The sequence below is a fragment of the Ambystoma mexicanum genome, chromosome 1q, assembly GCF_040938575.1.
Source record: "Ambystoma mexicanum isolate Mex_15411 chromosome 1q, UKY_AmexF1_1, whole genome shotgun sequence".
NCBI lineage: Eukaryota > Metazoa > Chordata > Amphibia > Caudata > Ambystomatidae > Ambystoma > Ambystoma mexicanum.
Window position 1 is genome coordinate 1317589456 of NC_090922.1, and position 27299 is coordinate 1317616754.

Here is a 27299-nt window from a genome sequence, read left to right on the forward strand (position 1 = left end):
TTGTTCTCATCAACTGCCTTCCTCTTTTCTCTACCGTTAGTTTCCATTACGACTTGATTTGTGTGCCATTTTAACCGTGCAGTTGATGCACTTTAAAGAGATCTAATAGTAAGTGTGGTACCACGTAGAACGGTATATTTGCCATTATAGATAACCGAGTACAAAGTGCGTTATCGTGATATTGTATATAACGGTTTATAGTCATAATGTCGAAAAAAAAATGTCAAAAATAATAATGTCGACATCCTATACTTATAATGTAAAAAGTCATTTTTTCGAAAAAAAAATGTCGACATTTTTTTTTGTTGACATTATGACTATAAACCCTTAAAACTATCAACACCTCACCCAACACCCCCCTGCCACCCCCCCCCCCACACCCCCCAACCACCCTTTCACCCCTCATACTCAACACATACCAATTATTTATTTATTTATTTATTTATTCAATAAATAAATAACTTAAAAAAGGATCATTTACTATGGGGGGGTCCCCCCCAACCCCCCCTCACCCAACACCCCCCTGCCACCCCCCCACAGCCCCCCAACCACCCCTCATACTCAACACATCATATATATATTTATTTATTTATTTATGCATACACTAAATTAAATTTCGAAAAAATATCGAAAAATGTCGACATTTTTGTTTGTCGACATTATTGTTTTTCGACATTAATTTGTCGACATTTTGACTGTCGACATTATTGATGTCGACATTATGACTGCACACCGTATATAACCTTGAATATTAATTATATAAAGACTGTGTTTTTACCGATACATTGTGTGGACATTCCTTTGTGGGAGTTTGGGGACTTCACTGTACCGCCTGAGAAGCTAGGCCTTGATTGCTCGACCACGTACCAATAATAGAGAATCTTGGCTGGGGTCCTCTGTGCCTCTCCTCTGCCATATAGAGAGCAGAAGTACAGACACCCCCCTCCGGTCTTTTACACCTAGCCCTTTCAGAAGCCCCACATCATAGGGACTCGTGGACCATAAAACACTGGGGACCTTTGCCAAGTCTTCCTTGAGAAATATCGGCAGTGCTTGAAGTATCATCTCCATTCTCTGTGGTACCTCTCTGTAATGTATCTTCACCCAGTATGTAATACTAATGTGGAACACTACCTCGTGATCTGAGCGGTTGTCTTTGAACAGTTCTTCATCTGTCACCGTAGTTAACCTGTAGCCTTCTGCCATCGCGATCACAGACCTACATGCTCGTCTGGTATCATCTCTGTTTACTGTTATTTTGTCTTCTCCCACTATTACTGCCTCTAATTGGTAACTCTGGCCTGAACATATACTCATTTGGAATGTACCACAGCTTTCCCTGTATTCCTGGAATCCATGCTATTATAACTTCATCTCCATACCAAAAGAGTTCTTCATCTGTTGCCATCCCTCTCTGTACTGTGCGTCCACAATAAGCTTAAATAATTTCCCTCACGTTTAGAAGATAAATCCCAGGTGTGGAAAACACTATCCCCTTGTCAGTGAAAAAGATGGTCATGTTGAGTTTACTCATGATGTCTCTTCCCATTATGTTCACAGGTGTCTGTCGGGAATGCAATACGCGTAGACCTGCTCCCCTAGAGAAAGTGTAAGATCATCTGTAAAAGGAACCAATTCCGTCGCCCCATCAAATCACTGAACACTCATGGCATTGCCTAACATTCTATACCTCCCCTCCTGGATGCAGGATCATGTTTCCCCTGTGTGTACAAGAAAGGAGAAATATCGTCACCCCTATACGTGGTTACTCTGCTGGTTTGGGTGTAATCGATAGGATGGAACACATCAGGTCTCTCTGTGGGCTGTCCTATTGAGGGTAGAACGACATTCCATTTCCTGCAAATGGGTTTCCCCCCACCACAGTAGTCCCCCTAGTTTCTGATTGGGAGTCATCACCATGGAGTCTGTGTGTGTCAATGTCCTGTCGTTTTGTTCTGTTGTTTATGGTAGCTGCGTATTATTCTGCATCTGTGGTGCCTGGGATGTCTGCACATAAGGCTGTACTGGTGCCCGCATCTGTGGTGTCTGTGTCATGGGCTGGGATTCCTGCAGGTATGCGTTCAGTGCCTGCCCTTGTCTTGGCATTGTACTCAGTCTGTTCCCCCTGATACATTCATTAGTATTGCATCCCCCCATTCTGCTGCATCCCTCCCCTTTACTTCTACATACCCTAGATATGTGCCAGATCTGTCCACACACCCAGCACTGGGGTGGTTCCCTCATTGGCTTCAGAGACCCCCCTGGGAAACCCTCTTGGCCTTGTTGTAGCGGTTGACCGTATCCACAATACCCCCCTGGGAACCTCTCTTGACTTTGTGGCATGTGCTGCCCCTAACCGCATCCCCTAGGTGGCTCTCCACTTCCCCATAACCCATGATGCGCATTGCTTTGTCCCATGAAATCTTCCCCTGTGGGTGGCGGTGCATACTGCGCTTGAGGAGCACTTTGTCCTCCCGTGGGTGTCAACACTGCCCCTTCCATGGCATATTTTGCCAATTTCTTCTGCACTAACTTTGCCTCATCCTGCTTTCTTTCCTCCCACTTCTTTATCTTGCATGAGCCTGCAATAGTGTAATATGGTGAGTTCAATTATTGACCACGGTTTTGCCTCCATCCCCACTAACTTCTCGAGTTGCTTTTGAACCTGCTCCAGCAACCCCTGACATAGTACATGATGGAATAATCCTACTGTTTTGTCCCACGGTTCTCACGTTTCAAGTCTCCATTTCTCTTGACTAGCCTGAATATACAATATCAGTCTTCTTCTTCACCCATTTTGCATGCCATGATCACGATAAATGTCTGAGGTGTCTGGGTACTGCACCCGTAGAGCTTACCATATAGCGGATCAGAAGTTGTTAAATGGTGAACCATCATGCGCTGTGTTCTGGGTGGTTACTCCTGGGTAGCCGGCCCTTTCCTATGCGTCATCGGCAAACTCCCAGAGGATCACAGAAAGTAAACTTTTCATGTCTCCCACCGCTAATGTCCATCCTGCTGTTAGTCTTTCCATCTCGTATATCAATTTCTCAGCGCCCACGGCCAACAAGGGTAGCTTAAACCTCAAGTTGTCTGGTATGTATTGAGGTTGCCACCTCCCTTCTCCAGCAAGGAGAACTGTGTCAGTCTGATCTCCCCATCCCATCCTCTCGGTGTCTTTGGTGGCGGCGAACGTCTTTGCAAATTCTCCCCTCCTGCACGCTCGAAGGTCTCTGAGCCTCTGTGTATATTGGGTAATGCTATTTACACTGCGCAATACAGCCGTAGACTGAAATGGCCTCTCATCTTTTTCGCCCTGTAATCCACCTTTGTCCTTTTCAGTTCCCCATAACGTGCATTGGTCGGTGCACTTCTCTGTCGATCGACGGACAAGTCATCCTACCCCCTCGTCCTCAATCCCTGCTAAGTCATCGTCCGATCCGGTCTTCCCCCTGTCACTGTCAATGTTGTCTTGGAAGCTTAGTCTTCTCAGTACTCCGTCTCCCTGTTGCCCTCCTTCTATGTCAATCACACTCCCGCAGTCACCCCTCAGAGGACCCAGTTTTGTTTTTGTCTGGCAGCATAGCTGCCCTATCATATTTCCTGCTGCAGTCTCGCTCTACTCGCTCTTCTCTCTCCTCGTTATCATTAAAAAATGCTAAACCCAGCCTTATTCTTACGTCTCTCACAGAACGCTCTTCCTTATCCCTGAGTTTCCGCACTCTTATGAGCTGGTCTATTTCTAATTTCCCCTTCTTCCTTTTTACCTGTACTTGCTTTTCTCACTCTTCTTCTGCCCTTTTCCTCGCCATCTCCTCGAGCTCTCTCTTCCTCCTCATCTCGCGCTGCTCGCACTCTCGCTCCTCTCCTTTTCTATTCAGACTCTCTCTCTCGCTCTTCCCTCTCCTCTTTTTCTTTTCTCTCCATTATCTCTGCCCATTCTCGTGCTTCACTTGACTCCTTGCACCCTGTTACTCCCTTATTTACCCCTCCTGTCTCTCCTGCTCTCTTCCTGTCCATTTTGAGCAATATTTTTCCTCCTACCCACTCGTTCGATACTATATTCTCCAGTCACTCCTGCTTTCCCTCTGCTCCCAGTTCGCTCTACTGAATGTTTTGAATCTTGCTGTGCACTCTTTTTTCACCTCTTGTGCCTTCAGCCCCCTACTGCTTGTCCGGCTCCCTTCTTCCCCTTCTATTTGCTGGCGGTGCTGATATTGGGTTTGTGTAGCCCGCGGCTGCTCATAATTCTTTTATTGGATATAATCCCTGGACCCTTGCTGGGGCCCCTTTGCTCTCATGTTCAGGAGGAGGGGGAGTGGGAGCCGAGGGCTTTTCGCCCGGGGCCTCCTGTTGCCTCAGCATCCATTGATGCCGCGCCTCATCCCCTCCGTCATCCTGGAACATTTTCCAGAGTTCGAGTATTGCCATCTCAACCTTTCCCCTAATAAATCTGTTGTATGTGTGTGTGCAATGTTGTTGCACATATTTAGAAAAGCTCCCACCTTTTGGCCATGGCTTAGGCAATTTATCCTCTGTGTTCCGTGTCCATTCCGCGCTTTATTTACAAATGTTGTCCTTATACCATGGAAGGGACCTGCACATGTGCTTTAGGGGTGTGTTCCTGCATTGTTTCCACAATACATTGCTTTAATACTTACTTGGCCCCAAGTCAAGCCTTCGACACATCCGCTATTTTGCTCACTTTCAAATTTTACATATAACAATTCTCTTCACAACATCACAAGCCTCTCAACCAATTTCTTAGGTGTGCTCCACGAATCGCCATGTACAATTCTCATGCTCAATCTGTACCTACACTGTCGTCTTGTAGATAAAACGCCTCTGCGAAACTTACCAAGAAGAACACCTTCCGAGGTTCAAGCTAGCTACACTTGCGAAGCCCTATACACGGGGATACCATCATCCATGACCCGAGCTACAATGCCCAATCCATGGGAAAACCAATATTTACATAACCTTTGTCATCCGTACCCTTAAGTCAATAGTCTAGGCTAACTGCTCAACCTTTTATCTCAATATCGAATGTTCCCTAACCATCATCAATAACCTATTCTACAATACTCGATAATACTCAACACAACTCAACACTATTTAACAATACTTAACACTTAACACCACCCCTCACCCAGCATCTTTTAACCACCTCCCTTAATTGTCATGTGGCTGAGTTAATACTTACACTCCGTGATCCGCTGACACTGCTCGGCCACCGGCTCTCCCCAAAGCTGCCACACCGCCCTAATGGTCTGCGGGGCTTCTCATGGACTGTTAGGCAGAATCATATGCAGTACCCTTTGGGAACACCACACACAATTAAGACTACAAGTGCAAGTACAAATTCACCTTTGGTACAAGCCTGTACTACACAGTAAAGTAGTAGCGATGGCTGAGCAGCCAGACTTATCTCAAGAGTAAAGTGAGCAGTATCAGAAGTTACACAAATAACAGTAATCACTATGGTTCAAACAAACACTGACTCAAGGTTTCTGAGTAAAAGAATATACATTTATTTACACATTCATTTGTAACACAGTTCACTAAGTAAAGCAGCAGAAAAATCACAATATTAATATACTACACAACGCCCAATCAATTCTGGACAAGTTAAGCCCACATGAAGTGTGAGCAAAATAGCACTCTAGCAATTTAAAAAGGGAGGGAAATACAAGGTTATACAAAATTAAGCAGCACCAACAAGTAAGTAGGCAGGGCAATTAAGAAAAGGCTTGCTACCATGAGGATTCAAATCAATAGGCCTGGGCCAATGTTAATGGTTCAGAGTCTTTGCAGAGGATCACACAGTTCAGAGTAGTTCGAAGGTTAAGTCTTTGCCAAGAGTTTGAAACAAAGTTGGTCGGAAGAAAAGTTATTTAAAAGAGTAGAGCCGGACAAGCCCTCGGATTGCCGAAAGATTTAAAACACTTTCACCGCGGTCGGACGGAACGAACAGCTGGGTTTGAACAGTACCGAAGAAGAAGAAGAATGCTGTAGCTGAGGCAGAAGTTCCTGGCAGATCCTGCAGGCTCACGGTTCCTGGAGCGACTGTCGGACGGACACAAAGCAGGAAGACTGAAGGGTCCTGCACTGCCCAGGGAAGAAACCAGCAGCAGAGCAAAGCAAAAAATAAAACCCAAACAGGTTCCGGTCCTCCTGGCTATGCGGTTCACTGCAGCTGTGCACAGCAAATTTGACCAGGGGAGGGAGGCCTTGCTTGCTGTTTGGCGAACTGGTTGGTCCCACCAGCTCAAGGGAAGAAGATTCCTTGCAGATCTTCTCTGTTGTCGAAGTTTGGAGATTCGGACCTGTAGCAGGGATTCACTGGGTGGTTCAGTCATGGTAGTGGTCCTCTACCTTCAGCTTCTCTTCGGTTCTCTCGATCCAGTGGCAACTCTGCCTTTCAAGTCCCAGAGACCTGCTTTTTATGCAGCTTTCAATAAAGTCAATGGCAACTTTAAATGTTCTGGGAGATAGTAGTCAGTCCGAGAAAATGGAGTTTAAAGTGGGAAGTCTGAAAAAGACAACCCTGTGTCACTGCACTAAAGGTGCTGTGTGACACACAGTAAAAAGATGATGCCTATGGAGTAGGTGATGCTCCACAGTCTATGAACACAAAAATGTCAAACACACAGCAAAACACATGTAAGAGTGTGAAAAAGGGCTCACACTCTTACCAGGTGAAAAAATAAATCCTAGAAATCCAGCAAAGCTGTTGAGGGAAATTAGCCATTCTGGAGAATTCTCCCTAACACTGACCGCAGGCAGGATTTTCTCCAAGGCGGCTCCTGGCAGTCTCTGCACGGAGTGCACCTCTGTGTGACTCTCGCACTCAGTGGGTCACCTCACAGTCCTCCAGGCGTTTCGACGGAAGAGGCGGCTTCATGCCGAACTAATGTAGTAAACCATCCTCTGCTACCAATTTGTAAAGGTATGCCAGAGGACCGAGGTTCGTGCTACACAGTCACTGTTCAGCAGAGTATCCAGGGCCCAACAAACCCTCCCCTGGCAGTGACAGAGGACTCAGCCAAGGGCAAGTGAGAACTGTCCTTTATTTTCCAAATAGACAGGGATCATACAGGAAAAAACAGGTTCTTCAGCAATTACAGCTCTTGAGCCAGTGTCATGGGTTTTTATTACACAATTGCGTCACAATTGCTAACCTTTCCCCAAAAACCTAAGGGCCCATTCTATTGGGTGGCTTGGGTGGTATTACCTATAGAGGTCGCCTATATTGGCGACCTAACTGGTCCTTTCATGTCAGGTGGTCTCCCCTGAGACTACCCCAAAAACTATCTATTACATTGTTGCAGGGCCCTAGGACTACCATTGTCCCTTGCCCATTACCCTCCACCCCAGGATGTGTGCTCCCTGATTGGCTGTAATGGGTCCCTTCGGGCCTGGGACGCCCCTCTGTTCATAGCGCTCTGTGTACCTTTCCAAGGTAATGAGAAAGACTGTGGGCCTCATTACGAGTCCGGCGGTAACCGCGGCGGTAAAACCGCCTGGTTACCGCCGGACTCGCATTACCATTCCACCTCCGTGATTCCCGGAATTACCAGGGCATTACAACCCCGGTTTTCCGGGAATCACGGAGGCGGAATGGTGTTAATCCCCATTCCCATCGAGTCCTGTGGGACTCGATGGGAATGGGGATCATGGAAACACCGGCAGCATCTCGTAATGCTGCCGGTGTTTCCTCGTCCTCCTGCAGGCGGGCGGTGTTAAAACATCACCTTCCGCCTACAGGAGTCGGGATCAGGCGGTCCGGAAACAACGGTGGTGGTGGGTTTACCACCACCGTTATTTCCGGACTGCCTGACCTGTAATGAGGCCCTGTGTGTCCCTATTGTTGCCACTGGTATAGCCAACTAGACTGAGAGAGTGCCTGCCGGTTGCAACGTTTGTTGGACAACACATGGATCAGTTCTTGCCTGCTTTGCTGGGAACAGCTCCAATTCCCACCATGGGTAAAATGGCTATTGCTCGGCTGTTAGGAAAGATTTCATATTTGAATGTAATTTTCCCTCCATGTGTCAACCCCCAAACTTTTTGCTGCTGTTGTAATACCATTGACTAAACTTTGCCAGAGAAGCACAGCCCTCAGCTGCCCTCCTCTGGGCTTTCACTCACTTTTTATGGGGAAACTGACATGCCATTAAGACAGTCAGTACTGGGAGACTTTGTTTCCCTTAGTCCTTTCCTCATGGTGCAACGTTTGTGCAACATGTAACAAGTTTGCAATGTAACTTACCTTACAGCACACTTGGGTCTCTAGTCATTCCATAGGCCCTAGAAACTCTCGATGGACTTTTTACGAACTGTGCAGATGTGTCACGGACAGGACTGGTGGCAGCTTTCGTTTTCTTATATTTTTAACCCTTTCTTGCCATGTTAACCGCGCTTACCACGTTTGGCACGAATAGGTGGCCTAGCTCCAAAATGGCCATGCCACGAGGTTCTTTGTCCTGTCCTTTGGCCATCTTGCCCCTTCACCTTCCCCAGGTCGAGTCGACCCGGGTCAGTCTTTATTTGGTCATGCACTTTCCCGCGAAACCCAATGCTTTCGCGGGCTTCTGCATGCCTTGTGTGTGTGCCTCCAGGATGTGGGCTGGGATGTCTGTTCCCAATACACATCCTGGGTGCCAGAGAGTCTGGAGTGTCCTGATTGCCTGGGACCACTGTGATCCCTGATTGGGCCACATATGGAGTGAGTGTTTGTGAGCAGATCTCCCATTGGGTCCTCTCCGTTTTGGCACAAAGGGAACTCTGGATAAGAGGAGGCTGAAAACACCACTACCATGTCGATCCCCTGAGTTCACACGAACAAAGGATAAGGAGCCAAGTATCCTGTAACAAGAAGCTGAGTCGAGGAACTGCTGGTGACCCGCTGGAAGGTTTGGCACCCTGAGCCCGCTGTCGTCCCGTGGGACCCCTTTGCATCGTATCATCCTAGAAGGTCGGTGAAGACGCTTCGACCCATTGGAATAGTGGGATCAACTATTCTCAACACCTTGTAGCAGGGATGGTCTATGCCTGAATGATGACAAGACAGAGCTCATCATCTTAGGTTCCCCCGCTAATATCAACAAACTGGGCCTTGAATATGCCGAATTCAACATAGATGGCAATCTCATTAGAGTATCCAGGGAAGTAAAAACCCTCGGATTTTATCTAGATTCCACTATGTCATTCACTAAACAGGTCAACTCACTAGCATCTACCACTGCGTACACCTGCAAATTAATAAGGGCAGGCAGACCATTCCTATCCAATGACAGCTGCTTGATCCTGGCAAGAGCACTCATACTATCTAGGCTCGATTATTGTAATGCCCTCTATAGTGGCGCTAACAAAGCCATTATCCACAGGCTTCAAATCCTACAAAACAATGCCTTGAGAGCTGCCCTCGGCATTAATAAGAGAGATCATATCTCTACCACCAGACACCAACAGAAATGGCTCTCCACAGACAACAAAATCAAACTAAAGTTGGCCTCCCTAACCCATAAAGCCCTCAACAATGCCGCCCCCAGCTACCTGATGGACAAGGTAAAGAGAAAGTCCTCCATCCGACAAACAAGAACTATCAATTCCAACCGCCTGATAATTCCCAGATTCAAACTCTCCACCATTGGTGGGAACAGTTTCCCGGTGAAAGCTGCCATGCTCTGGAATTCGCTGCCACACAACCTAAGAGCTGACCAACCATACTTACACTTTAGAAGACACCTCATCAGTCACCTTAACTCCAATAACCCTTGTATGTAGCTGCACTTTCTATACCTAGGCATAGATAGTGATACCTTGTTCGCGACCTCGCCTTCGCCTCTAACAGCCCTTACAGCACACATCTATACACTTACCTCCTGTATAGATACTGACCTTTTATGTATGAGGATTTTTATACATTTCCATACCTCCTATTCCTGTAATCCTGAATATTTTTTCTCAGGAGTACCCGCCTCTAACAGCCCTGTACATATTTGTATATTTGTATATTTACCCCTGCATAGATATTGACTTTGTATGTATGAAGATTTGTACATTTCTTATTCTGTAATTCTGATTATCTCTATCACTACCTCAATGTGTATATTTCTGCAACATTGTAAGCTTCGAATTATCTTCTGCCTGCGCCCTGTTGCCCCTGGGTAAGATGCGCCATACAAATAAATAAACAAACAAACAAACAAACCCTGCAAGTAAGCCTCTTCGGAAGTGTCCCTGGGCAAACCAGCTTACACGGGACGTTTTCTCTGTTACCGCCGCTGTTTCGAGTAGGCCCTCGAAACTTGGTATACTGCTAACTAAGTGTCCACGGCACCCTCACACCGAATTTCGTACACTTGGCGTTCCCAGGTCTGAAGTGAAACGAGTGCGCCTGGACCAGAGTAAACATGGTTACCGTGTTACCCTGATGTGGCAACGACCTGTGCAAGTTCACTACATTTGTGACCCCCTTGACCCTGAAGCCTGCTGCAGTGGAACTGGGCCGATTCTTCCACCCTGAGCGGAGAAATCGCCACTGTCCCGTTTGGGAATCATCGCTGCATCCCAGGAACTACACAGTGTCGAAACGTCTCGATTGTTGCATTAGAACCTGCCAGCAAAGTGGACTGTACTGGCGAAGTTTGGGTCTGCCTGCGTCAGGGACCGGTGAGTAGTCCTTACCCCAATCGGCGGCCCCAGCGCAGGAGCCCATTTTTATGCACAAAGTGGCCCCTGAAGGCCCCTTTCCTTTTCACAGCTATTGCAAAATAGCGACTCCATCCCGCACTCTCAAACTGCCTCTGCCCTCAAGTGGAGATCCTGCTTGAATAGTGGGACCCTGTTCTTCATCACCTTACCCACCTTACTGAGCTGAGGAGACCCTATTTTGTCAATTAGCACAAGCGCGTGCATGTACTATTGAGCATAAGGCTCCTCTCTTCGTAGGGCTTGGACTGCCTCTTAGTTAGGTGTATTCTTGATGTTGAACTGGGTCTAAAGATTACTTGCACTGCCTGTTTTCCTCCCCATCTATGTGGTCTACACATTTCGTGCTTTTAACCCCTTAGATGCCATTGGTCTTGTATATATATTGTGTTGATTGTGATGTATTGGTTTATGATAGTGTTACTGTGATTCTTTGCTATGTTCAATGTTACAAAGGCCTTATAATAACTGTGTCTATATTTTTAATATAATGCCTTTCTGGAGTAATTTGTAAGTGTCCTTGCTTTGTGTGCTCATTGAGGTCTTACAGTCCCCCTCACCCCTCTTGAGACTTAGTCTTGATCGCCTGCCATAGCTACCCCGATTCGTCTGGCTTGTCCAGAGGTTATCCTGTTCCAAGAAACAAGGTTGGCCTTCTGAACCTCTGTCCCTACAGGTCAGAGTTCAGAAATCCTTCTTAACATCGGCTGAGTCACGTGGGCGAGGACCGCAAAACTGAGCATTTTGGTCTGCAATTAGTGAGGGTTTATTCTGCCCCTGGAGTCAGGAATGTTCCATCTGCCCTTGTCCTTGGCTGCAAGCTCTGGCCCTTTGCTTCGTGCTGCAGAATCTGCTTCTCTTCGCCCCTTATTCTGAGGCCTGTGGCTTCATGCAATTACACTACAGTCATTCTATAGTTTTCCTACATATATACATTGTGGTATTCCCCTATGGGGTTAGTAGTATTTGGCTTGTCCAGGTTCCTTATACGTCCCCGAAGTTGCATATGGTTAGTTGCAATAAGCGGCTGCAAGCTTGCTCCGTGTGACTCTTGTTTTCTTGCGTTTCTGCGTTTGGCTATTCAAAGAAAAAGGCTTCTGACAGTATGTATATGTATCTGTCCTCTGCCTACAGAACTGTGTGTGCATGTTCCTCATGTGTGCACGTGTGTATCTGTGTAACTTCCTGCAGGGATTTGAGTTTGCTTTGTGACGAACATTACTATGTCGTGGGATCACTGATGATGTCAGCACGGCTGGATACTTGTTCTTAGTTCACCTGATCCAACGATGGCAAACCCAGCGAGGACATCCACTGGATAGGCGTTGAACAGTTGTCTAAGAGAATATCTAAAAATCAAAAAATAGTCCATAGGCGCCCCTCTTTGAGAACAAACACAGCTAAATTACCTGTTCTTTGGGATGGTACCCACTCAAGAGTCCGCAGCCACACTTTAGCTCACTGTACCTTTCACAGAAGGGAAATACCTATTTGCATATCAGTCTCTGTCCCGCCCACATGGGCCGTCCAGCACAAAATACTACGGCAATTCTCTTCTGAATAAGAGTACCAACAGCAACCTCAAGCCCAGGGATCATATCTCTCAAGCCCTGAAATCTCCCACTGGCTTCCGGTGGCTGCAAGGATCTAGTTCAAGACCCTGTGCATCACCCACCAGGCTTTCTGGGGCCGGGGCCCACACTACATACAACTCTCTCTTCTTAAACACCTTGCTTCTCGAGCCCCTCGCTCACCCATCTCCAACTCTCTGTGAGTCAGATGCTTCTCCAGGCAAAGAGTAAGGGTGGATCCCTCTCCTCTGCAGGTGCCTCCCTCTGGAGTGGTATCCCTGCCCCTTTCAAATTTGAGCCGGACCATCTGAAGTTACGGAACCAGCTCAATACCTTCCTCTTCACTGCTTTATCTCGCTCTCTCCCCTGCTGGCCAACCTGTATGCTGCGCTGACTGGCTGCCTGACTACCCTCAGAGCCTCACAGGTACCAGGCGCCCTTGATCAGTAGCCCCTGCACTGCCTCCAGGTCAATCGCGCACTTACGGGCTGTATCTCGAACCCTACAGTCCCCTGCCTCCTTGCACTTACCCAGAGCCACCGCGTTGCCCTGGCTGCACTTACTCAAAGCATTGCTGCACTGATTGCACTTCCCTTCCCTCCCCTTGGCACTTCCCCTCTCCCTCCCCCCTGCACTTTACATCTCGCACTTGCACGATCTGAATGACACAAGGCCTAGTAAGATTGTTTGTTTTATCCTCGTTTGTCTTCCCTCCCTTGTCTTGTCACGCAGCACATTATGAATGACCTATCATATATCATATCATACACTATTTAATTGCATACAGTCATGAAAAACATGATTATGACTCATGTAGGCCAGAGGAAGGACACACATACATATAATTTTATACAATTATGTTCTTTGCCAAAAGCGGAACTGCAAGATGCAAAAGTATACATGGACTGAGCTTGCTTGTGCTTGATTGCTATTAACAAGGAGGAGCCATACAGACATATAGGGGAACCATAGGCTATTGAAGTAAATGAGGAAGGGGAAACAGGCCTCAAACACATGGACAGCAAACATGAGCTCTGCCGACAGAAACGCAGAGAGTGTTCCCAGACAAGGACAGCGGTGGATGGAAAGTTCCTGGTTACCACAACAGCAAGCCACCTGCAAGAATTCAGGCTAAAAATCCTCATAATTACAAGCAGGAGAGCTTCACTTTGTGGTCCCCTCACACGTGACCCAGCAGAGCAGGACAATGGTCTTTCAATCCGGGTTGCACCCAGCAAGGCAGAGGTGGACTGCTATAAGTGTTGCCTACGAAACTGCAACCTGCAAGCACTCTCTCAGGCTTAGGTGATCAGAGAATGGTAACAATAGGGAACACACAGCCCTCCATGTTCTTTCTCATTACCTTACGGAGGTACACTCAGCCCAGTAACCAGACTGGTTCCCAGGCCTGAGAGGTCCCCCGCTAGCCAATCCGCAGGCCCCCTTCATGAGAAAGTATAAAATGTTGCACTGGCCAATGGTCTTCCTGCGACCCTGCAACAGTGTGGTTTGCAACATTTAGAAGTGGTCCCAGGAGGAGCCACCCGATATGGCTACCCAATTAGTGAACTAACCCATATTGCTTATATTTGTATTTAGCCCAAAGCGACCAATGGGAATGCCCAGTAGGTTTTGGGGCTGGGATTCCATTTGTGATGTCACACCAGGATAACACTCGTGAGGATAGCTCAGCGGCAACGTGCTCGCCTTGGAAGCAAGACGACACGGAGCAACACAGGTTCGATCCCCAGGTCTGCGCTTAGAAACCTTGGTAATAAGCGCGTTATAAATAACCTATCATATCATATCATACCACATGCTCAGACTTTGAGAGTGCTGGAGAATTTCTGTTTTTCTGGTGTGATCCCTGTTGATTTGTCAGAGAATAAAGACAGTAAAATTTGACCTATGGCTCTTCCGTTCTTGCGGTGGGGAGTCTTTGATGGGCCTGCGAGTCTCTGCTTTTAATTGGGATAATTAGTGTGGAGTCCCTGCTGCTGATAAAAGGTAGCAGGTATTTCCAGGGCTCAAGTCGAGGGTACACGTGGGGGGACAGAGTCCACCCACTTTTTTCAGAGGGTGAACTCAGTGCCTCCCAGCTAAAATGAGAAATATTGAATGTCCTCTTTGAATTTATGAATTAAAGCCGACCTCGGGGATCAAACTGCGTCATCGGGATTGTAGGCCGTACACTTCACCACTGCACTGTGTAACCTGATGAAGAATAACAAACAGCTAACAGTGACATTTCCCATTTCGGTACTGCAAGTCTCAGGGAAAACATTTGTATTGGAGTTTAAATTATTCACACCTTTTAACCACTATTAGAAGAAAATATCCTCTCTTAGTTTTGTGTGTGTGTTGATTTTATGAAAGCCAAATGCCATTCGTCCTGTGCAATGTGGGTAGTTATGCAAATCCAATTTAATGAAATGTGTATATTTCACCTTGATTTGATAATTTCTGGCGACGTTTCATTCGTTTGTTGACAAGTACCCCCACTTTAATTTTTAGGGCTTGACCCCTGGTAATTTCTATTACCCAACTCAACTGTACTCAATGTATAAGCCTCTGAAAGATGAGAGGCAGTGTCGGCCCTGCTGAGATTCCAACCTGTAACCACAGCTAGTGCTTGACTCATGGAGCTATTTTACAGTTATCTGCCTTCTTACCCACAATTTATTAAATTTACTTTAAACATTGTTTTTTATCAAAATAAATAGCAAATACTACACATGGGAAGAACAAACCATTAGGATTCAACCAGAATACTTTATTTTCCAAGATAGACATACAGTAGGAAATTAGTGTGCAAGATTTAACGTACTGCGGTATCAGACGTTCACCAGTCTCAATTCATTGCAAAATACGGTTCAGTTCCCAGGTTAAAAAGGGCATAATTGTTTCTCTGAATTGCATGGATACAAAGGGTAGTTTGCCTTCAAGGGCGCATAGCTATCCTATGAACTGCATGAAGAATGGACTTACAAATATTTTGCTATAAAACATTTGTACCACGTTTTCTTTCTTTCAGATCATTAAATCAGAAAATGCATACGTTTTTCTCCCTTGATTGGGATTAAACATTTGTTTCATAATCTTTTCCTCGTACAAAAGATATACAGTTGGTTCAAAATGCTTGTGAAGCTCACACTTAACAAATTGACTTTTGTAGAGTGGTGACAGACCAAAAAACAACCATATCCCGACAAGCCAACGGTTCCTTGATGCACTCAGATAAAGAAGGTAACTAGACAAACCTGTATGGAAATTGCTTACAGGTTAACACACTTGCCATGGTTAGGCACGGTTGCTCTAGAATCAAAGTGATGCAGAGGATGAACTTAATAGGGTTCCCATCATCCTCATTCTTGCACTCTTTAGGTTTCTTCATTTCTCACAAAGGCCTGACCATCTAACAGGATTGTGCATTGTGTGGAGGTTATCAATTACTCATATTTTATTGTCAAATCATAGGGTGGTGCTGGCCCCAACCAGGTCTGAATTAGTATATTAACAGTGCAGTGTACAAAATGCAATTTCTAGGCAGCAAGTAAGGCGATGCTAAAATTTTTCAGGCTACACAGGGCTCATGAAACATGCGGTGGAATTCACCCCCACTCTACCAACTCCTCTTTGATTCTTGATTCCAAACTGAGGGATTCTGCGCCAACACTCTAATAATCTGATTATATGGGGACCTTTACAAATTGGACTTCAATGGCTGGAGCTGGAGGCTCTGCAGCTTCATAGCCATGCCCATATTTCCAGCAATCTTCAATTTTCCTTGCGAGAAAGCCTGGGAAAACAGAAAGGAAGGCATATGAGAAATCGAGCATGAACAGGCCCCTTGACATACGCTCACATATCTCTGAGAAACACAAGAAGGGGTTGCTTAAAATCCATTGGGCTCCTCATTCATAACATAACCAATGAAACATGTGAGCAAAACTAAACAGAAGCTTAACTAAGACCCTTGAAAAGATACCCATCTGCTCTTCTTACTGAAGATGGGTGGCTATTCAGTGCACTAAGGGCAAGCAGAAGGGGCTTCCAAATATGGACAATAACCCTTTGAGATAACCAGCACCTACACCTGGCCTTTAGTTATGAAGAGGAGGCTGCGAGGATGAACAGGCAGTAAATATGCATATCGTAAAACAGGAGCATGTCTTGCCTGGCAAATGGTTACAGAAGTCAAACCGATTAACCATCAAATGATCATATGTGGATAATGTATTACAATACAATATGGGTCAACTGATGTACTGTACTAGACAATGAGATGTACTCTACTAGAAAAGAAACGAAATGTGCAGTACTAAATGAGATGTGCAGTACTAAATGAGATGTACAGTCCTACACACGACTACATTTTTGTACAAGTAACTCAGTTTCTTGGAACAGGCCCTATGTATGTTTAAATATACAAATGGCCAAATAAAGCAAGTACTTTACTGAACCTTGGTGTGCATAATGGTTCGATAGCCTTTAAGGTGTTAAAGATTTAAAAAGGGAAGCAGCATTAGTAATCGATGACAAACGATCAGGGACAACTAGAGGGGGTTAAGGATGTGGGGGAGGTTGATACTGAAACAAAGGTGAAGGAACAAATATGTCTGATTGAAAAGAAAACAGCTCTGGTTGAGCCGCTCACACTGAACATGGGAAAGCGTATCCCAGGCGAGCTCACAGAGAAAGACTCAATGTTAAAGAAGGCAGTAGTAGATGGAGCCAGTTACGCGTAGGGAACACTATGACTATCTATAAATAAAATGCTTGTGCACCTACTTAATGTCAAACGAGTCTAGTGTTTCTTCATACCGATCCACCCCTCCCTTGCAAAAGAAAACCCCTCATTGTAGAGAGCACAATAATGAACAACGAGCATGGGTTTTGTAAGGAAGCATGGCAAACAATAATGATCACATGGGGGCATCCATTTTGTGAAATGGATGCCCGCCTGTGCTTGCTTTTGCTTTTGCGGCACTAATGAAGGAAAAGCCAGCCAGCTGTAGTAAACAAAAGCTACCGCTGGGTGGCTTTTCTTCATTGGTGCCAGGACTCAGAGGACGGAGACCGGAGACTACAGGCAGAAAAGCTGCAGCTGCATCTCGGTAAGCGCTATTTATTTTAAAAGAAATAAGCACTAGCTGTGTTTGTTTTTCTATGTTTTCTGGGCTGGAGGAGCCCGGAAAACATAGAAATAAGACTGGAGCTTTAAAAACGTTGTATTTATGTTTGTGGTAGCTTTTGAAGCTACCACAAACATAAATACAACGTTATTGTGTTTGAACACAACCACCGTGGCTATCACTTTGGGTCTCCGGTGAAACACAAAGCGGTTGTGTTTCCATGCCGCAGTGTTTCTGCCTGCAGCTGCTTTCCCATTTGGGGCTCTCGGGCTTCCCGTGGGGAGCCCGAGAACCCCAAATGGGAAAGCAGCTGCAGGCAGAAACACAACGCGCTTGTGCTTCCATGCCAAAGTGTTTCTGCCTGCCTTAGCTTTCCCATTTGGGGCTCTCAGGCTCCCCGTGGGGAGGCCGAGAGCCCCAAATGGGAAAGCAGCTGTAGGCAGAAACACAGCGCGGTTGTTTTCAGAAACACAACGCGGTCGTGTTTCAAAAACGCTGCAGTTTTTCATTCTAAGTTTCTCAGGCTCATCCGGCTCGGAGGAGCCTGAGAAACTTAGAAAGAAAAACCGCAGCGTTTTCAAACACAATAACGTTGTATTTATGTTTGCGGTAGCTTCAAAAGCTACCGCAAACATAAATACAACGTTTTTAAAGCTGCGGTTATATTTCTAAGTTTTCCGGGCTCCTCCAGCCCGGAAAACCTAGAAAAGAAAACGCAGCTAGTGTTTATTTTGATTAAAAAAATAGCACTTACCGAGATGCTGCTGCAGCTTTTCTGCCGGTAGTCTCCCGTCTCCGTCCTCTGAGTCCCGGCACCAATGAAGGAAAAGCCACCCAGCGGTAGCTTTTGTTTACTACAGCTGGCTGGCTTTTCCTTCATTAGTGCCGCAAAAGCAATAGCAAGCAAAGGCGGGCATCCATTTCACAAAATGGATGCCCCCATGTGCTTCCCTTTGAGCTTCATTTGCTCAAAACTTTACATAGGGACTCAAAAAAAAGTGCCAATATATTTATTTTATTATTGCCAATCTTTGGCCAATAAACATTTTTGGGCGAACCATTCCTTTAAATAGAGTCATTCAAGTAAAAGGATACTCAGGATTACAGGAAATATCTTCAAGTAGGTTTAAACATATGACATCAGGAGATTAGGAAAGTCGGTTAAAGGATACAGGGAGGCCCACTGGCTCCCACCACGCTGGCTACAACATTCTCAACATCTTCCTCCCCTTTATAAATCCCACCTGGTCAGCTTTTAGTAGCATTGAGGTGTGGGGGATGGATGGGCTTGGGGAATCACTTGCAAATACTTGGCTAATTTTAACATTCTAATTTAATATTTGAATTGGGCAAAATAAGCAACATTCAATGTGTTCATTGCCCGTCTTTCGTAATAACATATTGCTACTTTGATGGGTCACCCTTCCTGATGCTGAAAACCCCCAAAATAGGTTAACGAGTAGTATGATCAACACCGTAAATTGGTGTAAAAAGAAGCAGTAATTCCATCTTGACCAGGCATTTAGAAGGAACGGAAAGTTTTTCTTAGAGGACCTCTACCGCAGTTATTTGCATGCCGAATCTCTCTGCTTTGTCAGCATCAAGGATTGGTAGTGCTAAGTACAATGCCATTTCAAGGGATCCAGGGTTTTATCCCCAAAGAGTGCCCAGGAAAATTGTTCTGCTACCATGTTACTGACAATGACACTAAAAGCCAATAATAAAAATAATGATTTCCAAGCGGAGGGATTCCTCTGCAAGGGCAACCTTCCAGTCGAATCCCTCAGCTTGGAATTAATAATTATTATTCTTGGCTTTAAGTGTCATTTATATCTTTGAGAGGGTGACTTCATAGCACTTCTACTTTCATCTAAGTAACGTTCAGCTTCAAGTAACTTCTGCAAGATTTCACCACAAGGGTCTCCTCCTCCACCTCATAGTATTCCGCCTCCAATTCCAACACCACCACAGCTTCAGTACTTTGTGACTTTAAACAGTTTTTTAAAGATATGACAATATTCACTTTATGGCACATCAGCACCTTCAAGTAAGCAAGGCACTAATCCTCTGAATAGAGGCATCCTCTTTGCCACTCTTGTCTGTCTGTCTGCAACAACGACAACCCACAATTGCCCTAAGGATACTCTTCTCTCTTCTTCCTATTGGCTTTGGCAATATAGGTTAAATCAGCTTCTAAAAAATAATTACAAGCAGCAAGCTTCCCTTTTCCGAACCTTGCCTTTCCCTCTTTTTATTCAGCCAGCCAGTATAATTTACCCAGAAGCTTTGTTGTCAGTCTCCCTATCATAAACTGATAAAGAACTTTTCTTTATCTGGTCCATGGAGTGGGACTTGCCAATAACCCTTGTTTAAATCTAGGGTGGATGAATAGACGGCACTACTCAATTTATTAATCAGATTGTCAATAGGAGGCATTGGGTATGCGTCAAAGGCTGATATGCTGATCACTTTTCGGAAGTCTATGCAAAATCTCCAACTTTGGTCTGGATTTTCCACTAGAACAATGGGAGAGCACCAGGGACTGGTAGATGGTTTGATTATGTTGGCCTGGAGCATTTGCTCTACCTCTTTGATGACAATGTTTGTATGGGCCTCAAGTAGTCGATATGGTTTAAGATGTACTAACTTGTCTGCAAGGGTGCGAATATGATGATATATTACTTTCACCCTGCCAGGCTCTTCACAGAAAACATCTGGGAATTGATCTATCAACTCAAGGAGATCTTGTTGTTGAGTGTTAGTAATATCAAAGGGAATTAGAGTGTTATTATTCACCTCTTCTGGTATAAAGCAAGATAACACTATGGAATTAGACTGAGAGATGTTCTCTTTCCACTCCTTCAACAGGTTTACATTGTAGACCTTGTAGACATCTTCTGGCAATGGTCTGGTTGGGCGATTTTATAATTACATGGCCCTGTCTTGTCCAATACCTCATATGGCCCATGCCATTTAGAAATAAGCTTGTTGTCTGAGGTAGGGAGAAGAACCAGGACTATTTGCCCGATGGAAAATGACCTACGTGAGACCTTTTTGTCATAAGACGTCTTTTGCTGGCTTAGGGCTCTACAAAGGTGGTCTTGTACCAGGGATCAAACAGCTGTTATATGTTCTTTTGACCCGGAGGCTGTCTGGGAGAGTGATATTGGAGCATCTTCTCTTTCCTGCCATGTTTCTCAGAACATATCTAAAACATCTCTGCTTTCTCGCCCATAAAGTAATTTGAAGGGTGAGAAACCAGTGAACGCTTGAGGAGTTTTTCTTATGGAAAACAAGGCCCACAGAATCATCTGATCCCAGTTGGTTCCGTCCTTATCAACTAACGTCCGAAGAATGATCTTAAGGGTCTTGTTAAACCATTTAACTAATCTGTCCGTTTGGGGATGATATACGGACGTCCTCAAGGTAGTTACATGAAGTAGCTCTTTTACCTCCCTCATACGCTTACTCATAAAGGTGGTACCCGGGTCTGTTAGGATTTCTTTAAGGAAGCCCACCCGATAGAAGAAAGGAAGCAAATGTTTTAGTATCTGCAGGGTGGCATTATTGCACAGGGGAAATGCCTTTGGGTATCGGGTGGCATAATCAAGTATTACTAGCACATATTTATTACCCAATTTAGATTTTTCAAGGGGCCCAATAATATCCATCCAGATCGTCAAGAATGGTACTTCGATGATGGGTAATGGATTTAAAGGGGCCGGTGGTGGTAAGTGAGTGCTGGTATGCTGACATATTTCACAGGTCTTAATGAAATTCTTAGTGTCGCCATGTATCCCTGGCCAGCAGAATTTGCTGGCTAGTTGAAACTGAGTTTTGGCCTGGCCCAGATGTCCTCCTGTAAGGTGTGAGTGGGCGATCTCAAGCACAATCCGTTTGTGACTTCGGTGAATGACTAGTTGTATTTTTGATAAACCCTCGAAAGTAACAACCCCTCTGTACAGTACTTTCTTTAGAAAGAAAAATGGCCCCTCTCCCTTCCCACCCTCAGATTCAGGTACAACTTGTAGGAGGGCTTCAGCTAGTAAAGGATCATTTCGCTGAGCGAAGGCCAGATCCGGACGTCTGTCCGGATTTTCATGACTGATTGGTGCAGGAGGGAAAGAACTAGGTTGTGCATCAGCTTCCCCAAAGCCTACGGCACCTCTCTCAGTGGTATCTTTCTCAGTCTCTTCTTTGAGAAAAGGTAGCATCATCCTCTCAAGTATCCCTGGGCTATTTGATCTCCTGCCTGGATCTGAAAGGCCTCTTCTCTGTAATTGTGGAGTAGTATCTTCACGTCCCCTCAAAAATCAGGATTGATCACCCTTGCCAGGACATCGATATCAAATTTCCATGCAAGTCCTGACTTTGGTGCCAACCGAAAGTAAGTTCCTGGAGGTGGTATAAGGACAAGATTAGTAGGGATGAGATGTCTTTCTTTTGGCGTGATGTTTTCTGACCGGCTACTACAAAGATCAAACCCAACAGCCTTTAGTGGCCACTGTGGGATCGGAGGCTCTACTGCTTAGTTTCTCATATTTCAGGGTCCCCTAACCTGTCTCAGTTGAGTTGCATCCCACTCCTGACACCATGTGTGAGACAGGCATGGTATCAAGAGAGAGACGTAACAGTTTGAAAAACTTTACTGTGAAACTTGGTTGGCTTGGTGTAATGCCTAACTGGCCCTAACTCAAAGGGGGTTGTTCCCTCAACTGATGCTTTTAAGTGACATACATGTCTCTAAATCCAAACCAAAGTCTGACTGTGTCAAAACCTATGCTTGCCCTCACTCTTAGACAACATTTCATGTGGGTCTTCCTAAAGGAACATGGTGGCTCAAAAAGAAATGTAAACCAAGGCTGGTTTCAGGTACCCATGGTGTAGTTCTGCCAGTCTCAAAAATAGTTCAACTCAAAATGGTTGCCCACTGAACCTTCTATGTAGGGTTCTTGCCGCAAGTCAATCACAATATCTCTGGGTCGCTTGGGGTTCCCGTCCCCAAGCTTTGATCCTTCAGTTCCAAACAAAAAGACACAGTTCCTGTTAGACCTCTCAGGGGTCCCTTCCCCAAGTCTAGGTTTCTCCTGTAAAGTTTACAATGTCTCTGTGGGCATCTCGGGGTTCCCTTCCCCAAGCTTAGGCCCCTCTGGTGCAAACAAAACTTCACCTTGTCAGATTGTACCTTTTTAACACAGTTCTTTCACAGGGCAGTGTCACAGACTTTCGAGAATGCTGGGCTTTTGCTCCTCCCATGCATGACCACTCTAAATTCTAACCCCTCTCCATATTCTCTGTACCTTTCTTCTGCCACCTTTTTCCACTTCACTGTGCAATTGTGCACACTTGCACCTTCTTTCTGCTTTGCTGTGCCTCTTGCACACTCCTCTGACTTTGCTGTGCACACTTGCACCTTATTTTTACATTGCCGTACCTCTTGTATATTCTTGGTACTTTGCTATGCACCCTTACACCTTCTTTCCACTTTATCGTGCCTCTTGCACACTCTATTTCTGCTTTCGGGTCACTCACACCCTTTTCCTCACTTGTGGGTCATTCGCACCCTCTATTTGCTTTCTGTTCTCTTTAAGTTCACTCTTTCTGTCTTTTTATGTTTTCGCGCCGCTAGCGCACCTTCTCTTGCTTTTCCTCGCTTTCTTTCCGCTTTCCGTTAATCGCGCTGCTTGCATCTTTCATTGCTTCTGCACGCTCCAGCTACCTGCGGGCTACTGAGTTTCCCTCCCTCTCTTTCTCTCACAAAACTCACCCAAGTAGCACAGAGCTGGCGAGCAGTTCCTCAGGATATGTGGGTTGAGGTCAGGGTCTGACCACCTGCCTCGCAGAAACCCCTGGGACCGGCACACGCCCCCAGGGGAACGAGCACTGGCCTGGATATGGCCAGCAGGTTGCAGTCCGTCCCACTCTGGCTCCTTGGAGACACGGCTCCCTCGCCACGCTGCAACCCCTCTGACACACTGGGTGAGCGTCTTGCGTCCCACTCTCTTCCAGATCTCCTGAGCTCTTCCTGCTGCAGCCTCCTGCTCTCTGGCTTCCACCTTCCAACTAGCAACCCCAGCTCACTCATTTCCTTTGGCAGAACTACACCTTTCATACCCTGTCAAGTAGAGTCAGGTGTGCATGGTTAAGGTGACGTGCCTGCCCTTGCCTGACTCTATTAGTTGGACAGCCTAGTGGTAAAATGTAGTAGGCCTCTCTCTGCATCGCAATGTTGTTTCTACGGGTACTCTTTATTACTCTTGGTCGCCTCTTCCTCATCCCAGTACTTGTTGCAAATGGGGAGGGGGAGATGTGATGAGATTGAAAATACCCCATACAAGCAGAGGGAGTTGGTTTTGATGTATAATGGGGAGAAGGGTAATACCATGTCTCACATTTAGGCATTCTCCTCCCAATCCCCCGCGATCCTCCACTCAGGTGATCCTCCCTCGCTTGTCCACCACCAGGGTCAGGATCTAAATGTGATGGCCCTTCCCTGGCCACCTGAATGGATGATCCTGGGGAAGTAGGTGGGACGAATACCATCACTTTTCTCAGACTAAATTCAGAGAATACCCTTCATCTCAGAATTTTTAATTAAGCCCATGCAATCATTCCTTTATGTGTTTTCAACAAGATTAATGTTCAATAAGGATGTTTCACTGCGTTTCTTTCTTACGTGAGTGATAGAAATAATGTTCGCTTATACGCAAGTGCAAATTTTCAAGTGCTCCATTGTTTGGCAATCAACGGTCAGTTTCACATTGCTTTTACGCGAGTGATTGAATTTGGATACTGTTGCTGTCAGTGTTCATGCAATGGATCAGAACGCTCAGTAAGACTCACCGTTTTCTGTGGTTTATACTCATTACATCGAAAACAATAATGTCGAAAGTCAAAATATAGAAAAAAAATGTCAAAAAAAAAAAGTCGAATTTCTTTTTCATTACGTTTTTTATTCGAAATGGGGGGTTCCCTCTAACCATACTTTTTTTCTATTTTTTTTATTTTACCCGTTTTTTTTACTTACTAAACCCAAAAAATACATATAAATACAAAAATAAAACATTCGACTTTTTTTTTCTCGACATTTTGTTTTCGACATTTTTGTCTTTCGACTTTATTTTTTCGACTATTTGACTGCACACCGTTTTCTGTATCCCTTCCTTCGTGTGCTGCAGGACTTCTGCAAATTCTGGCTTCTGCTTGGACCCACAGCCTTTCTTGTTGAAGATGTGTCTGGTCCGGCCACGCAATTAAGTAGCCCCTCTCGCTCCTGAGACCCATGGCCTCTAGCACGCTTCCTGCTGCGCAATATCTGCAATTAGGTTCACATGGGAAAAAAATCAGCTTTCCTTCATGGCTTCTGCTGCGCAACCTCTGCACCTCAAGAGTTTGGGGGAACAGGAACCTGGGAGGACAGGCAGTTGAAATCTGCTGGTTCTCACTTCTGCCTGGATTGCCAACACCATGCTCTATTCTTTCTGCTTCTACTGCTGCTCCAGCCACAGCTACATCTCCATCTAATGGCCTGCACCTGAGGGGGCCGTTTAAGCCTCTCAGCATCCTTGAGGTATGGGCTATCAGGTTTAATTGCCCAACGACTGCTGCAACATTGCTCTTCAGCCCTCTTCCTCGTCCCAGTACTTCTGGGATTATTGGACTTGTAGTCCCTGACAAACTAATTTGGTTTTCTTGTCAATTACTTAATTTTAAGGGTAGCGTTATTTCCCTTGAAGGTATTTAGGGACAAATCATCAGAATTCACGGGTAAAGAGGAAGGTAGTTTATTTTAGTCAACATTTATAGATTCCCTTTCACTGTAACTTTGGGAGAAATTAGGATTTGTATCCTTATAGGTTTCAAATGGTCTATATTAATTGGGGTTTTTACAGATATTATATCAGCTGTGCCCACATGCACAGGTTTAACATGTGGTTCAGATATACCATAGCCACAATATGTCATTACATGTTTTGACAGCTTTATAAGGTCCTCCCCTTTTATGGATAAATACCTTGTCTCTTCCCGGGTGATCCTCCTGCAGTACACCACCCCCCAAGGTCAGGGTCAGGAAGTGTCTGCCTTTCCTTAGCCATCCGGGGGGAGACTTTAGGCAGGGGTTTAGAGAGGGATCCGTAGAATTCATCACAGCAGAGAGGGAGGGCGATGAGGAATCCGTGGCAGGAACATCCATCAGAATGTACATTATCGAGAGGTAAGTAATTTGTTCTTCTAATGGATTCCTTCCTGCCATGGATTCCTCATGTATGATAGACTCCCAAAGCAGTATGTAATCTGGAGGAGGGAGGAAAGCAAGGACACCACATAAACCAGAAAACTCTGAAGTACTGCCTTACCAAAACGAGCATCCTGGCCCGCAAGGGAATCCAAGCAGTAATCCTTAGCGAAAGTGGGCAGAGATGCCCATGTTGCTGCCTCACAAATGTCCAGGACAGGGATTCCACTCTGCAGTGCACAGGTGGCAGCCACTCCTCTAGTAGAATGAGCCCTGAGACCCTCAGGCAAATCATTACTAGTCAAATCATAGCATTCTGAGATGTAGAGAATGATCCACCTGGTCAGTGTCTGTTTGGTGGGACGTAGAACTTAAGGAGGGTCTCAATCTCAAAGTCACCTTCTCTATGAAAGAAAACAAACAGGGAGGTAAAAGAGAAAGCCTGGAGCTCACTCACTTGTCTCGCCGAAGTGATGGCACCCAGAAAAAATCACCTTAAGGGTGAGAAATTTAATGGAACAGGAATGGAAGGGCTTAAACCAAGTGCCCATAAGAAATTTTAAAACTAAATTTGAGGGGGCGTGGCTTGGCGATGTGGCTGCTCTCCTAAAGCCATCCGTGGGAAGCCCGCCGCATAAGTAAAAATATGCAGCCCACCGCTATTCGGCTGGGTCACCGCTGACACCTGAGGCGACCAGAATACCCCAGGCACCGCTGGCCCAAAGATGAGAGTTGAACGCTCTTCCAGTTTGCCGCAATCTTGACGGAGCTCCCCGGCTCCAGACGGCGCCAGAAAAACCAAGATGGCGGGCACGTAGTCCGCCTGAGAGCAGAGGCTGCCCCCGACGGACACAGTTGCAGCGATCGCGTTCTGGTGCCCTGAGGCTTGCGGGCTGCCCGGACCCAACAGACGCGCACCTGGGGATGCCGAAGATCTGCGGCAGAAGTGCCCGACATGAGCTGCGGGAGAAGCAGTGGGCGCCCTAATTCCGCGGGATGCTGTAAGCAGTCCCGGCTCCCGGTGTGACAACCAGCGGGAGCCGTGGTGCCCCTCGAGTTTGGAGGGACCCCCGCGGAGTGCTCCGGGCTGGCTCGGGGCCCCCGTGAGGTGCAGCTCCTCCTCCCTGGGAACGTCAGCGCTGAAGGGACTCCGCCACCGGCACAGGAGGCAGCACGGACAGGGCGCACTCGGACAGGGCCCGCTGGAGTGTGAGGAGCGGGGGGCCGGGCCGCGCCTGATCCGGGCCCCAGCAGGGGAGGGGAGAAAGACCTGACATCTTCTGTGCCTCCCCATCACCCAGATCCTGCTGGGACTAAACCACTTGCCTAGGAGCTTACAAGACAACACAAAGTCCTCACGCACACTTCCTGGGGCGCCCCGGCCCATATCCTCTCTTAGCTCCTCTCCCCCAACTAAAGGAGCAAGGGGATTCATCACACTCCTCTTCTCATCAAAATTGTGGCCCCCCTCACTATCTCGCGCATTAGCAAGAACCTGGGCTCACAACTGTGGCACTATCAGGACTACAGTCGGGGGGGGATCCCACTGCAACGAATTACAGGACAGCGGCCCCTGATCTGGGTCCCCACAACAACTGGAACACGCACCCACCCTGTAACAGAGGCAAGCAAATCTGCCAG

General features: G+C 46.2%; 1 protein-coding gene across 1 annotated transcript in view; it reads right to left on the reverse strand.

Annotated features, from left to right (window-relative positions):
- Positions 1-15034: 15034 nt before the first annotated feature.
- Positions 15035-27299, reverse strand: part of LOC138546981 (sterol carrier protein 2-like) — a 1126877-nt gene continuing 1114612 nt past the window's right edge. Inside the window, exon 13 of the mRNA XM_069642178.1 lies at positions 15035-16086. Coding sequence (XP_069498279.1) covers positions 16065-16086 — 22 coding nt within the window. The 3' untranslated portion in view covers positions 15035-16064. The remainder of the gene's footprint in view (positions 16087-27299) is intronic.